Source organism: Rousettus aegyptiacus, unplaced genomic scaffold, assembly GCF_014176215.1.
Source record: "Rousettus aegyptiacus isolate mRouAeg1 unplaced genomic scaffold, mRouAeg1.p scaffold_m13_p_3, whole genome shotgun sequence".
NCBI lineage: Eukaryota > Metazoa > Chordata > Mammalia > Chiroptera > Pteropodidae > Rousettus > Rousettus aegyptiacus.
The window spans coordinates 51,858,498-51,872,491 of NW_023416306.1; the positions used below are offsets into that span (position 1 = coordinate 51,858,498).

At 34.4% G+C, this 13,994-nt stretch overlaps 1 protein-coding gene across 49 annotated transcripts in view; it reads right to left on the reverse strand.

Moving 5' to 3' along the window:
• Window positions 1-4,857: 4,857 nt before the first annotated feature.
• PTPRD (protein tyrosine phosphatase receptor type D) overlaps window positions 4,858-13,994 on the reverse strand; it is a 1,934,582-nt gene continuing 1,925,445 nt past the window's right edge. For 48 of the 49 annotated variants that reach the window (XM_036238646.1, XM_036238649.1, XM_036238671.1 and 45 more), the window contains 3 exons: window positions 13,244-13,398; window positions 10,179-10,314; window positions 4,858-8,323 (listed from right to left, as the gene is read on the reverse strand). In XM_036238646.1, coding sequence (XP_036094539.1) covers window positions 8,255-8,323; window positions 10,179-10,314; window positions 13,244-13,398 — 360 coding nt within the window. In that variant the 3' untranslated portion in view covers window positions 4,858-8,254. The remainder of the gene's footprint in view (window positions 8,324-10,178; window positions 10,315-13,243; window positions 13,399-13,994) is intronic. The other variant, XM_036238643.1, reaches the window with a different exon arrangement.

Below are 13,994 nucleotides of genomic sequence, written 5' to 3' on the forward strand. Positions count from 1 at the left end.
GAATTTCCTTCTTAGATTGCTTTTGCTGCATTTCATAAATTTGGGAAAGTTGTTTTTCATTTTCATTTGTCTCAAGGTGTTTTTTTGATTTCCTATTTGACCTCCACTTTGATTCATTGTTTGTTTAGTAGGATGTTGTTTAGTCTCCACGTGTTTGTAGATTTTCGTTTTTGTCTTGCAGTTGATTTTTAATTTCACACTGTTATGATCAGAAAAAAATCTTAACTAAGTCAACTTCTCCCTTTATGTTTGTTAATATTTGCTTTATATATTTGTACAGATATGTATGATTATGTCCTTTTCTTGGTTTGACCCCATTATCATTATGTAATGCTCCTCTTGATCTTTTTACAGTCTATTTTTAAGTCTGTTTTGTCTAATACGAGTATTGCTACCCTAGCTCCTTTTTTTTAGTTAGTATTTGCATGGAATATATTTTTCCATTCCTTCACTTTTAGTCTACATGTCTCTTTTGACTGAAGTGAGTCTCTTATAAAAAGCATATAGATGGGACTGTTTTTAATCTATTCATCTACCATATGTTCTTTTGATTAGAGCATTTAGCCCATTTCCATTTAAAGTAATTATTGATAGGTATATACTTATTGACATTTTGTTCATTATTTTTTGGTTGTAGTTCTCTGTTCTTTTTTTCTTCTTTTGATCTCTTTCCTTATGGTGTGCTGGTTTTATTTAATATTTTTGTTTGGGTTCCTTTCTCTTTATTTTTTTGTGGGCTTTGGCTTATGGTTACTATGAAGTTTATATATACCCATTTATATCTATAGAGATCTATTTTAAGCTGATAGGTATTTAGGTTCAAACTCATTCACACAGCACATTTTTACTTCCTCCTTGATGCTTTGATTTTAACATGTTATGTACCTTTTTTTGTCTTGTATATCTCCTATTTATCATAATTGTAGTTAATTTTACCTTTTAACCTTTATACTAGCTTCTTAAGTGGCCGATTCACTGTTTGAATCATTTCAGCACTCCAAATATGTCTTGACACTCTCTTCTGGCCTGTAATATTACTGCTCAGAAATCAACTGAAGTCTCCCTTATGGGGTTGTTTCTTTATATTGACTTTTTTCTATATTAATTACAGTATGTCTTGGGGCAGGTTTCTTTGGATTCATATTGTTTGGTACTCTCTGTGCTTCTTGGACCTGGATATTTATCACCTTCCCTAGATTAAGAAAGTTTTCAGCTGTTATTTCTTTAAATATACTTTCTACCCCTTTCTCTTTCTCCTCCTTTTGAAACCCATATAATGCAAACGTTAGTGTAGTTGGTGTTGTCCCAGAGTTCTGTTATACTTTTTTAATTTTTATTTTTTGTTCTTCAGATTGGGTGATTTTCATTATTCTGTATTCTAGGATATGGCTTGTTTTTCTTCATTAACTACTCTGCTGGTGATTCCTTCTAGTGTATTTTTTCAATTCAGTTATTGCATTTTGTTTTAGCTCTGATTGGTTCTTTATCATCTTTTCTAATTTCGTTGAAGTTATGAGTTCTCCTCTCAAGTTTGGTGAATATTCTTATGACCATTTCCTTGAATTGCTTATCAGGCAAATTATTTATCTCTTCATTTCATTAGAGATTTTTTTTCCCCTGGATTTTTTTCCTGTTGCTTCATTTGGAGCATATTCCTCTGTTTTCTCATTTTGTTTGACTTCCTGTGTTTATTAGATGAAATTTGATAAAATATTCTCTCCCAATCTTGAAAAAGTAGTCTTGTGTAGAAGCGATCTCTGCATAGACTTTGTGCTGGTTGGTTTTGGCAGGCTAGTTGGAGTGGCATTGGGTGCATGTGGTGCCTGGGGTACTGCCTGGCCCGAAGCTTGATGCGCATGTGCAGTGTGGCTCTCTGTCCACTGTCCAGTGTGGCCAGAGTGGGGTCCAGGTGAAGCAGTTCAGTGCACACATGCCACAGCAGCCTGTTGGTCCTGCTGGAGCAAGCTGTGTGGAGTGTCAGGGTGGCCCAGTATGCAGGCATGTGCAGCAGCACACTGTTGATCTGGTTTTATGTGCAGGAGTGGACATTAGGTGGAGAAAGTACTACAGCAGCCTTGTAGATCATTGGCCAGAGCACCTGGATAGAGCTCTTGCTGGCATCATCCAGGAGAAGAGAGACTATAAATAAGGGTGCTCATAAGTTCCTCCAATCCTGGAGAGCTCTTGCAGTTCCCCAACATTTTCTATGGGGTCTCTCTCCTTTGCTTTGCAGAAGCTGCTCAATTGGCCCTCAGTTGTCTTTCAGGAGAAATTGCTCTAAACATAAGCGTACATCTGGCATGTCATGGCATTCTCCCACGGCACCATCTTGGGCTGGCCTCCTTTGTTGTCCATATTTTGAGGTCATGTTCTGAAATGCATACAGAATTGTTACTCCTTCCTGGTGCACTGAAACTTTTTTCATTGGGAATTGACTATTAATATTTAGTAATGCATTATAGCACAATTTTCTTTTGGTTATGTTTGCATGGTATATTTCTTACCATTCTTTTACTTTTAGCATGATTGGCAATTTACATCTTTAAGTCAGATATACTCTATTTACATTTAATGTAGTTTTTTTCGTTGTTGCTTAAATCTACCATATTATTTGCTTTCTATTTGACCACCTATCTTAGATTCTTTTTTTTCTCTCCATTCTTATATTTCAAAAAGTGATTTTAACAAATTATTTCATCTTTCCATATATTTTAAAGTACCCTTAGTTTGCTATTTAAAAGCACTTATTGCAAAAATTTTCAAAAATGTAGAAAGTGCAATAATTTTATCAGTTAGTAATTGATGCATTGCTTTCCATTAATTCTCTGCTTTTATGTATAATTTTATACCTCCCTTTAAAAATTTACTATAATCATTTTCATGTCATTTCTCCCCCCATAACTAATTATTTAATGGCTAAGTGGCAATGTATTACATGGGGTTATAGTATGTATATAAAATTTTACACATATACAATTTCACATATATATATTTTAATCATTTCCTATTGGACGTTTAGTATGTTTCCACTTTTATTTTACTATTATAAGTGATGAAATCTACAATTTCAGATTTTTATAGATCTTCCTTAATATTTGTAAAAACCCTTTGAAAATCATAAAGTTAAATATTTTCAGACTTATAAGTTAACAATTTTATTTTTAATTTATTTAAATTCTCTTAACTATGGAGTTTAATCATAAATGTAACTAAGTAAAAGAGTCCTAAACTAATTATTAGCAAGTTATTAATAATTTCTGCATGTGCTTACATTGGTGAAATTAGCTCATATCTTGTCATCTTTGACATTCCAACCAGATATCTGTTTAAAATAATGGATCATAATGATCAGAATATCAGTTATGATTTACCTTGAACTTTTTGTCCTGTTTTTCTGGTTAAGAATTGTGTGCCTATACAATCAATGGGAGTGATCAAATTTGCAAAATTAAAGGCCAGTTAGGTGGAGAGGTAGCAAAAGTGGGGAAAAGGAGTCTAATTGTCTATTCAGTGTCAGAATTTCCAAAGAAATGTTTGGATAATGGGATTGTTTCATTTTCTCATTATTTCTATGGCAACAACTAGTCATAACTTTTCCAAACATACCTGTGGTTTTCCTTAACTCATTAGGTTGATATACAATTTGGCAAGGAGACAGCCACCTTAAACCCTTCCTCTGACAGCTCAGTGAGCACATTCTCTCCTCCTATCCATACTGGTATTCCTGAGATGACTACTTATCCCAAGTTAGGCCAGTGAGAGACATGAAGAATCCATTCTATTTTATGACAACTGTTTGTGCTGTTGAGTAAATTCTTCCACTTGCTTGGTTTGTGATGTTGAGATCCCAGAGCTTCAAGGGAAACAAAGTTTGCTTAATGCTGACATTAAGAAAGTAGAAACCATGATGGAAGGCAGGAAGAGATCTTAAATGCTGAAAATGTCACCTGAAAATTGGGTATCCATTGGGTATCCTACTCTTTTGGTACAATTCTATTTCCCAATCATTTAACATGAGCCAATAATCACTTTTCTTTTTGTGTAATCCAAGTATAGACTTTCGCTCACAAGTGAGAGTTCTAACTTCATGCATCCTCTACTTTCCTTTTTTAGCACTTGTCAGAGTATAACTTTGTTATTTAATGCCAACCTCTCTTCCTAGACCATAGTCTCTGTGAAAGCTACATTTGTGTCATTTATTCACAGCTGCATCCCCAATGCTTAGGACAGTTCTAACTCATTACTGGCACTTCATAATTTTGACTGAATAATCCAAAACAAGTATTTTCTTAGCCATGTTCTCAAAGAGTTTAAACAACTAACATTATAGAGTTATTTTTCTGTGCATGAGGTTGTTTCAAGATGATAATTATACATAGATAGTAACACACTTTAAAACATTTATATAGTAGTCATCTTCCACAGAATTAAGGGTTGCCTATGATCTTCAAACTGAATGAAACCAAGACCTATGTCTTTGTTTTCAGAACTTGGGCAAAGTATTTTGGTTGCTTACGACTGAAAGGTGCTTACCTTGAGGCAGGTACTTGTAGATAGCAGCCTCTCAATAAGTAAAATTACTATTAGAACAAAGGTACTAACCAGATAACCAGAGAAGGAGGAACATATATGGTCAATTCAAAACCAAAGGACTTGAGAAGACAAAAGTAAAGGCCAGGGCCGCATAACACTGACATTTTTATTAGAATTCATTTGTAACAAATGGAACTTGTGTCAGCAAAGAACTGATTTTCATACAGACTTCTTTCGCCACCAATGTAACGAAGTAAGAAAATAAAAAGCACGCCTTTCATTCTGTAAAACATTTACGCGTACTACTAATTAGAGGTAATTGTATTTTTTTAACAAGCCATTTTACAAGTTATTTTTTTTTTTAAGTTTTCAGTCTATGCATCCAAAACGAGAGCAAAGAACACAACCGTTATTATCTTTGTAGACACTCCAAGCTTGGATGGCAAAGCCATGTAACGGATGGATAGGATGGATCTTTAGCCTTCTGATCTCTGCTGGAGTATCAGGGCACCCATAAACCCAAAAGAAACCAAAACCCATAAAGGAAAAAGAAGGTAATTAAAAATAAAAAGGAAGGACTAAAAAGCTAAACCAAAAATAAACAGGAAAGAAAAAAAATCTGTACATTATTGCAGAATTTTTCCCCTTCCTGTTTCTACGTTGTGTTATTTACACACACACAAATGAAATTCTGAAGCAGTTTCTTACAGATGGGTTCAAGTAATAACATTATTGGGTGTAGAATCAATAGGGCAGTGCATAGTACAAAGGTATAGAAAGTGCAAAGTTCCCTAGAGGCCCTTCCCTCCCCTGGCTGTCCTCGCCATTTTCTAACCATGCAAATCATTTTTAAAAAAGAGCTAAAATAAAGTTCTGTACAAATCACTTTTTATATATTTTGATTTTTTTTTTACCATTGTAACTAATTACAAAATTATACATAACTACACGTACATAGGTAAATAATAGCACCGTACTGGTTATGATGATGAAAATAATTGGAAATTTGAGAGTTTATGGTAATGGTAGATAAAGATGTTTACCTGGGAAAATAAAACTAGAACGGTGTGTACAGAAAAGCACAGAGTGGAATGCACATCAATGACAGTAGGGAGTTAGTTCTCGGAATAGCTCCTGAACAGTAAGGTATCTGAAATAGTCTCCGCCTTGTACGTCTATGGTATGCATCCCATTCATTTTCTTCTTGTGGTTGTTCTCCTCTTTCCCCGTCAAATGGGCAGTTTTTGCCTCAGAGAGAAACTGCTCATTGGACAATGGTTCTGGTGTGCAGTACACCATCAGAATCTACATGTCCAACAGGGCATGTCTGCATAATGCAATGTCCATCTAATGACCCCCTTTGTTTCACTAAATAAAAATTACAGCACTGAGTGATCTGGCACTTGGATAAAGCTCCAAAAGATACAAACTTAAAGAAAACAACAGACCCACATAGTGCACATTCTTCTCTGGTTCTGATGTAGGTTAGAGTCTCATTCTGAGGTAGCCTTCTAGATGCTTTTTTTTTTTTTTAAGTATTATACATTTTTTTTCTTTTTTTTTTTTTTTCTTTTTACAAAAGTGCTCATATACGATGCTTGCAAGTGTTTGGTCTCTTGGATTTCATTCTGTTAGTGATGGGAAAATGCAGAAAACAAAAGTCATATGCCAGAACATCAATGGAGCTAAAATTAATTCAAAATATACCTATACCAAAACTCTTTAAGAGTTCCTTGGATATTTTGAGGGTTCTTTAAAATCGTGAAAGATATGGCAAACTCATGCCATCGTCCATGGCTTCCTATAGTAATTATGTTGTAAAATTTGGGGAGATATATATGTACAATGAAATAGCAAATATATTATGAAGTTTTAAATGTTTGGTTACTAAGTTTGGTACAATTACTGAGTGTTGCAGAATAAATTTGGGACGGGATTATAAATAAAACAAATAGCTTTTCCTGATGTTGACAATTACGAATGGAAGAAGGGCCCTGATTATCCAAGTGCTTTGGGCTGGTACAATCCCTAACGTCCCCGACTTGGTTGGAAACTAGGAATGCATATTATTCAAAGAGTTTTTGTACATGTGGTAAACAGATAATGCTTTAATAGAAAGAGTAACATATACGAACAACTAGTGGAAATACGAACCAAAAGCTAAAAAGAAATGCTATTAAAATAGGCATCAATTATAAGGCACTCTAAATGCAGAACTAAAACCAAAAGAAAACAAAGTATAGCACTTTCCAGGAGTGCTGTATGCCACAAAATGTTTGACTGAACAGAGTAACATGAGTTTGGCTTTGCCCCTGTTACATATCATAAATGCAAATTTCATAGCACATACTATAGACAATATACGATTGAATACACTGTTTTTTAAACAACTTGATAGCTGATATATTACAACATTCTCCCCTCCTAAAGGGATATGCACTGACCTTTCCCACATGCACACCTCTTAGATATTTAATAATTTTTTATTGCACTAGAGTGTTAGAAATATTGAACTTGTTGGCAGCCTAACAAAATGGTATTTGTGAATATGATTAGATGGGTGGGGTGACATTGGGTAGGAAATTAGGGGGTGAGGTTTGACAATCACTGATGTGCATTCCTCATTTCCCTTAAAAAATTAAATTTTCGTGATATTAAGAAATACCAACATGTCATAAAATAAATTGAAAAAGATGTTTACAATAGTTTTTCTACCTTAAAAATACTAAATCATGGAAGAACTGCATGATAGCTATATCTATCATTTCATGTGAACACACTGTCTATATATATACATAGACATCCCTATAAAATATGGATATATATGTATATATGTTAGCAGCAACTTTATACTTTGCGCCTCCCTGTTGATTCCAAAAAAAAAAAGAAAGTTCTCTTTGATTATGTGAAAAGAACGGATACTTTCTTATCAACCGAAACCAAACAGAAATGTAAATAGTAATATCTGATGACACCAATACTGTAGATCGAGTATTGCACAAAAATGTGCAAATTTTCAAATGATTTGATATTTCTACAGTAAAATGTTACAGATAACAGTTCTACAGCTTAAAAAAACCTACAATTTGGAAATAAAAAATGAAGAGTTATGTAACCTTTTTTAAAATTCACTTTATCGAATGATACGTTTTGTTAAAAAAAAGTTCGCACAGTTAAAAATGAAGCACAGGTCAGCAGTATTTTTACAATACTAAAAAATTAAATCGAAGACTTTCTTTTTTAAACATTACCCCCCACTTTCCCCCTAAAATGTTATTATGAGCAATATGGTGGGAAGGGGCAATGTCGAAGCAGAGTTCATTTTACCGTGAGAAGGAAGCCACACCAGCAAACAGCTCGCACTAAACTGCAGCCCTCTTATTTCCTCCTCGCACCTAGAAAGCAATCCTGAACAAGATGGTGGTTCTTTGCTGTGATTTCTTCTTCCCTGTATTTTGAATCCTTGAGGTATCTGTCAATAAAATCCTCAAGTACCTCATCAGTCAGGATTCTCTTTATTATTTTTCAGATTAGATTATTAAACTGAGTTCTTGGTCCACCCGGAAAAGTTTGTTTTTAGTTTGTTTTGTGTGTAATAGTCCCACTAAGTGGTTGTTACCTAGAAGTTATGAAGGACTTCTCAAGTGCCCTGTATGGCTCAGAAGAGACTCCATGGATATTGAAGGGCCTGTAGTAAAAATCCAAAATGGGTCAGGGGTTTCTACGTTGCATAGTGATCAAAGCTGCCCAGGTACTCAAGTGCGGCTCGGTAGCAGAACTGATACTGATCCTGCAGGAGACAGAGCATGATGAGAAAGAGGAGATTTTAACAGAATGAAAATCAGTATTAGAAACAAAGTTGCATCTTGATGGGGACAAAAATCACTACTTCCATCAATCAATTCAATCCGATAGCCAGTCGGTTTTAGTGAGCAAAGAATGATCAGCCACATGGGGTGTTTATTAACTTCACCAATCAATTTGACCAGAAATAGTCTCCTAATTCCAAGTAGTGACAATTCAAGTGAACATTATCTTCCAGACAAATGTGAACCATTCTCCAAGGGGTATCAAACAATCACCACCATGAATGTGGGAACTCCTCATATGTCACAGTCGTCTCTTACAATTATTGGCTCATTTGTGATAACTAATTCTCAGCGTGTTTAAAAGAAGCTGATGCAGACACGCGCTGTCCTGAGGAAATTCTAGATTCATTTATCTTCTGAGTTACTACCGACAGAATTTAAATTAAAAAAAAAAATCTTATTAGACAGTGGACTTTGTAGCCTACAATCAAAATTACTGACATCGTTTCTGATGTTCTTATATAAGCGAGGAAGGCAGCCAAAAGGTAACTGGTGAGGAACACTAGGCGCACAAAGCCATTTTACACAGGGTGCTGGACGTTAAGATTTCAACTGTTGAAAATGGCAACACAAGATTGGCTGCCCACATAAGAATGCCTGTGCCATTTGGCCTAATTCGGTATGATTGCTAGTTGTCTGTTCTAAGTAGGCTCACTCAAAAATAAAACGGTGTGAAATGTGTCCTTTTTCAGACAGAGAACACGGTCATATTGGAAAAAGTTGGGACATTGCTGGAGAGAAGGAAAAATTATAATTTACAGATGAGAAGGGATGAGAAAAAGTAGGATTTTCCTCATAAGAGAAACTTATTTTCAGCAGCCAATGGGGCTGAAAGTAGATAGTTTCTATTTTGCTTAAATGTGCATTTTTCTACAATAAAAATGGTAATGCAAAATAAATGGAGTTTGCTTTTCTATCTTGTCACAGTAAGTTGCTTGGCTAAATGTTAAGGCTTTTTAAACGTCCAATTTCCCTCTGTCACCCCAACACCCATTAAGTTTGTCAAGCTGACACAATGTTTTTAGTATTGCAAGCCAAATGCTTGCACTATTTTGAAATCAAAGTCTGAAAGATACTGCGAGTGATAAATTTAGGAACACATAAATTATACAATTTGGTTGCCTTTTGAAAAACAAATACAATCTATGCTCATATTATCCTTAGAAATAAATAGTCAATAGGCCAGACTGTCTAAATCATGAACACATTCTGAGAAATATGAGAATTTCCATATTAAGTATTAGAATAGAAAATAGGGGGCTAATTTCTCTAGGGCTTATCCAGGATCAAAATATTTTAAAAGGCCATTATTAAGAAGTAAAATACAGAGCAGCTGATATCTAACACCTAGGCATACAGAAAGAGAATGGAGAAGTAAAACAAACTGAAGGTCTGCTGTATGTCAGGCATTGTGCTTTTTATATATATTTATGTATAAATATGTGTAATATACATAAATTTGAATATGATAAATTATATAAGATTGCCATTTTCATAGGCTAACAATGGTTAAATAGTGACAATTTAACATGGTTCAACCTAATACATTTCACGTAACTCCCCCCAATACTCTAAGAGGTTGACACTGTCACTCTCATTTAAAGAGGGAAGAAACAAGGTTCAAAAATTTTAAACAATTTGATGCTTCTCCCACAATATTTTCCTGCATTTTGCCTCTGATTCTGAGAGTCTTTGGTCTCTAATTGGTCCTGGCTAATAAAACCTGTTATTTGGCTCTTGAGATGTGACAAACTAAGGCATGGAGATTTTTCTCACCTCTGTCTGTACCATGGCTGGTCGTTGTGTTCTTAACATTTTGACGGTCTGAAAGATATCTACAACTCCTTCATATCTCATTCTTTCTAAAACAATGCTTAGTGTTATGAAGACTCCAGTTCTTCCAACGCCCGCACTGTCACAAAAACAAAGACAACATTACTGGATGAGAGGCTTAGTCTTGGCTACATTTGCTTGGGGGTGGATGGATATATGTTTACCAGCTTTCATATCACATCAAGTTCTTCCACAGCAACATTCAGGAAAATGTGGTGTCAGATTTCCAAAATAATTACTAGGGATAATGTGAGAATGAAAGTGAAGTAATTAGAAATAAGTCTTATCAAATAACATATCTTTTCAACTGGGATCATATGCCATTTTGGAGTAATCAGGAAACATAAATATTATAAAATAAATATATAAAAGGAAGGGTAATTAAAATATAGATTTATACTCTTCATGCAGATCCTGAAATTGTAGACCTTGCCTGCTTCATATTTTTAAAGTATGAAATAATTTAGATAAGGTAAGATAAATTGAGCATCTTCAAGTATTCTAGTGTATTATTCACTTCTTGTAGTCACTTAAAATCTGCAGGATGTCCCATCATCTGGCATATACACTACTCAAATTTAGGTAGCATTTTTGATATGAGTTTCTATAACAGGGTTTTTGATATGGCATCCTCAGTCTTCAAAAAGGGTCTATGAATATCTTATATGTATGGATTGTGTAAATTATATCTATATATATATTTTCTATTTCTCAAAATGTAACTTTAAACAGATTCTAAAAGGGGTTTCTCACCTAAAAGAAAAAATATGGTTAAGAGCCAATGAGCTATACACTTATCTACCATTTTTAGATGTTCAGGAGCTAAAACATCAGGATTCTTTTCACCACATTAACAAAGTTTTGAATCTTTCTCTGTTCTTTATTGTTTTAAGATAACTCCAGAATCTTCAGTGCAGCAAGAGAAGAAAATTAATTCATAGCTTTTGTGCTCTTAAGAAGTAGGAAAGCATCTGGAGGCTTAGGTAATGAGGAGAACAGTGAATAATCTGAAAAATCCCGACATTTTTGGATCCTAATTAAATGGCCTGTGTAACGCTTGGGTACAGGCTGTAGAAAATGGATGGATTCATTTACTTGGGAATGTAGCTGACAGGCATATTTAAATAGTGTGTCCCTTTACAGACTGGGTTTTCTGAAGACTCCAAACAGAAATGTTAACTAAGACTTTTTAGAAATCCATGGGCAGTCTTTGCGAAGTGGCTGAGGATGTCCAGGAGCAGCCAAGGCTCTCTGTTAGGATGGAGTGGATGACCTTGAAGGCCTCTTTTAACCTTGAAAATATCAATCTGGAGAGACTGTGTTTTACAATCTTTTTGTTGAATGATCCAGGTACTCTAGAGTCTATTTTACTTTGATTTGATCGCTCAAATGTAACAAAAATAGAGGGTTTCTGGCTGTCTACTGAGTGCTTTCAAGAAAATAATAGACCTTGCCCTAATAACTTTGGCATTATTGACTTTACCTTGTTAGTTTAATAAGTTATAAACAAGTGGTATTTTTTATGATAGTCCCAGATAAGAGAAAATAACTGGAAGCCTTTAAGAGATATATATATATATATATATATATATATATATATATATATATATATTACACACACACATATACATACACACACACATATATGATATATGAATAACATGTCATAATATTTATACTACAGGTGTGTTTAAATCATTTTGTGATGACAAAAGCAATGAAAAGTCACATACATACACTTATATATACTTATAGGAATGCCTAAAGTTAAAAATATGTATTAAACATGTTATTTTCCTTATACCTTATATTGGAAAAGTTTGAATTAGCATTTGGGCAAATTATATGGAAAATTAAGGAGAATATTCAGGTAATTCAAGCTCCAAAAATATCCACTTTGTATGAATATTTGAGTCCATGTGTCATTTCCTATATGCTCTTTGGTTGAAGCAAAGGATTTCGAATAGCACAAAGCAAATGTATAAATATAAATTCTCATATACAATATAATGCCTAGGAATCAGTGTGCTAGATAGGATCTCAGGGATCAGCTGAGAAAACTGAGGTCCAGAGAAAGTTCCCTAGTGTCAGACCATGACCACTGAAGTGGGACTAGAATTTGAATATCTTAAGCCCAGGTCTATGATTGCTCCTATTTTGAGACCTGTCTCCCATGTCACTAAGAACTGGAGTTTGAGTGGGTCTTTTTTTTAGAAGTAAAATCATTTAATAAATTCTCTCAAGATTTTTACCTTAAAGAGATTAGAATCTAAGACTTTAACAGTTGCTAGAATCTTAAAATATATTTGTTCAACTAAAAATAGATGAATTCCATTTGCTGGAAGGTTTTTTGCTTTTTCCAAAAAGCACTAAATTTTTGGTGAGTGTCCTTTATGAACCATTTACTTTCTATTTCTAGTAACTTCAATGACTTGAATTATAAAATGCTGTGGAAACTACTGAAAATCATTAACCAAAGGTGCTTCATTTTTAGATATAGCCATAATTTTCAAACAAACTGTGATTTTAACTGAGGTACTATTCTAATCACTTATTGACTGATAAGAATTAGTATTGCCATTAAAGCTTGATAACTATTTATGGTTTTTCCAAGAAGACAAACATAGGAAAAAGATACAGGAAGATAGTTATCAATGTAATGCTATGAAAGCAAAACAAGTAATAAATGATTAACTGAACAAATAATCACTATGGGATGTCCCAATGATTTTTGTTAAGGTAAAACAGGCAAGGGAAAAACAGTTTGGTTCTTTGTTACAAGAGGTAAAATTTGGAGATGAAAATCTTCCTCAGGTTATTTTCACTTTATGGAAAGAAATGAGTCCTCGCTTTTAGATTTTACAATACATTTCTGAAAATAAAATTTCAACTATACAGATTTACACCAGAAGCTTGTAGTGACAGTGAATACACAATAATACATATTTTTAAAGTTATCGCCACCCTAATCACAAGTGGAAACTCAACATTCCTGATTCTTAACTCACCTGCAATGAACTGAAATGGGTCCATCTTGGCCAAACTGCTCTTTTGTTTTATGGACTTGGCCAATGAAGTCAATAAATCCTTCTCCAGACTTTGGCACTCCTTGCTCTGGCCAGTCAGTGAACTGGAATTGCCTCACTGTTCGGGACTGACCGTCCTTTAGGCAGAAAGCCGCATACCGGGCCACAAAGAAGGACACCAGGAGGATTCAGCCAGTGCACAGACCACAAGGGCAAGCATGATGTGTTTTATTTTTTTTTCCAAAAAGACAAAAGGGAAGAAAAAGTTAAGAAGATGTTTAACTAGAAATCTAGTTACATTTGTGTCTGTTTTATCTTCTATGAACACTAAGTTCACATATATTTAGATTACAACTCTGTTTACTCTCACAATGCCCAGTTACAAACTTCATTAGTAAAGAGCCCTGTAGTTCTCACATTAGTAAAAGCTTCTGAGACCCAAATTTTGCCTTCAAAAGCAAGGTAGAACAGATTTTTTTCAAAAATCTCAGACTCCAATAACCTCTTAATATTAAAAGGAGAATCTAGGCATGTCATCCAGACCAGAGATTTTGCTATTGACACGATAACTTTGTATGTGGCATACATGTTTATTTCTGCCATCGTCAAATGGTAAATAGTGACAGTGAAAAGATCTGACCGTAATTAGGTAGCTGCTGTTAACCTAGATGGCCACATGTCTGAGAAGCATACAATTCCCAGACATGGCAGGGGACACAGCGCTACCATAGTT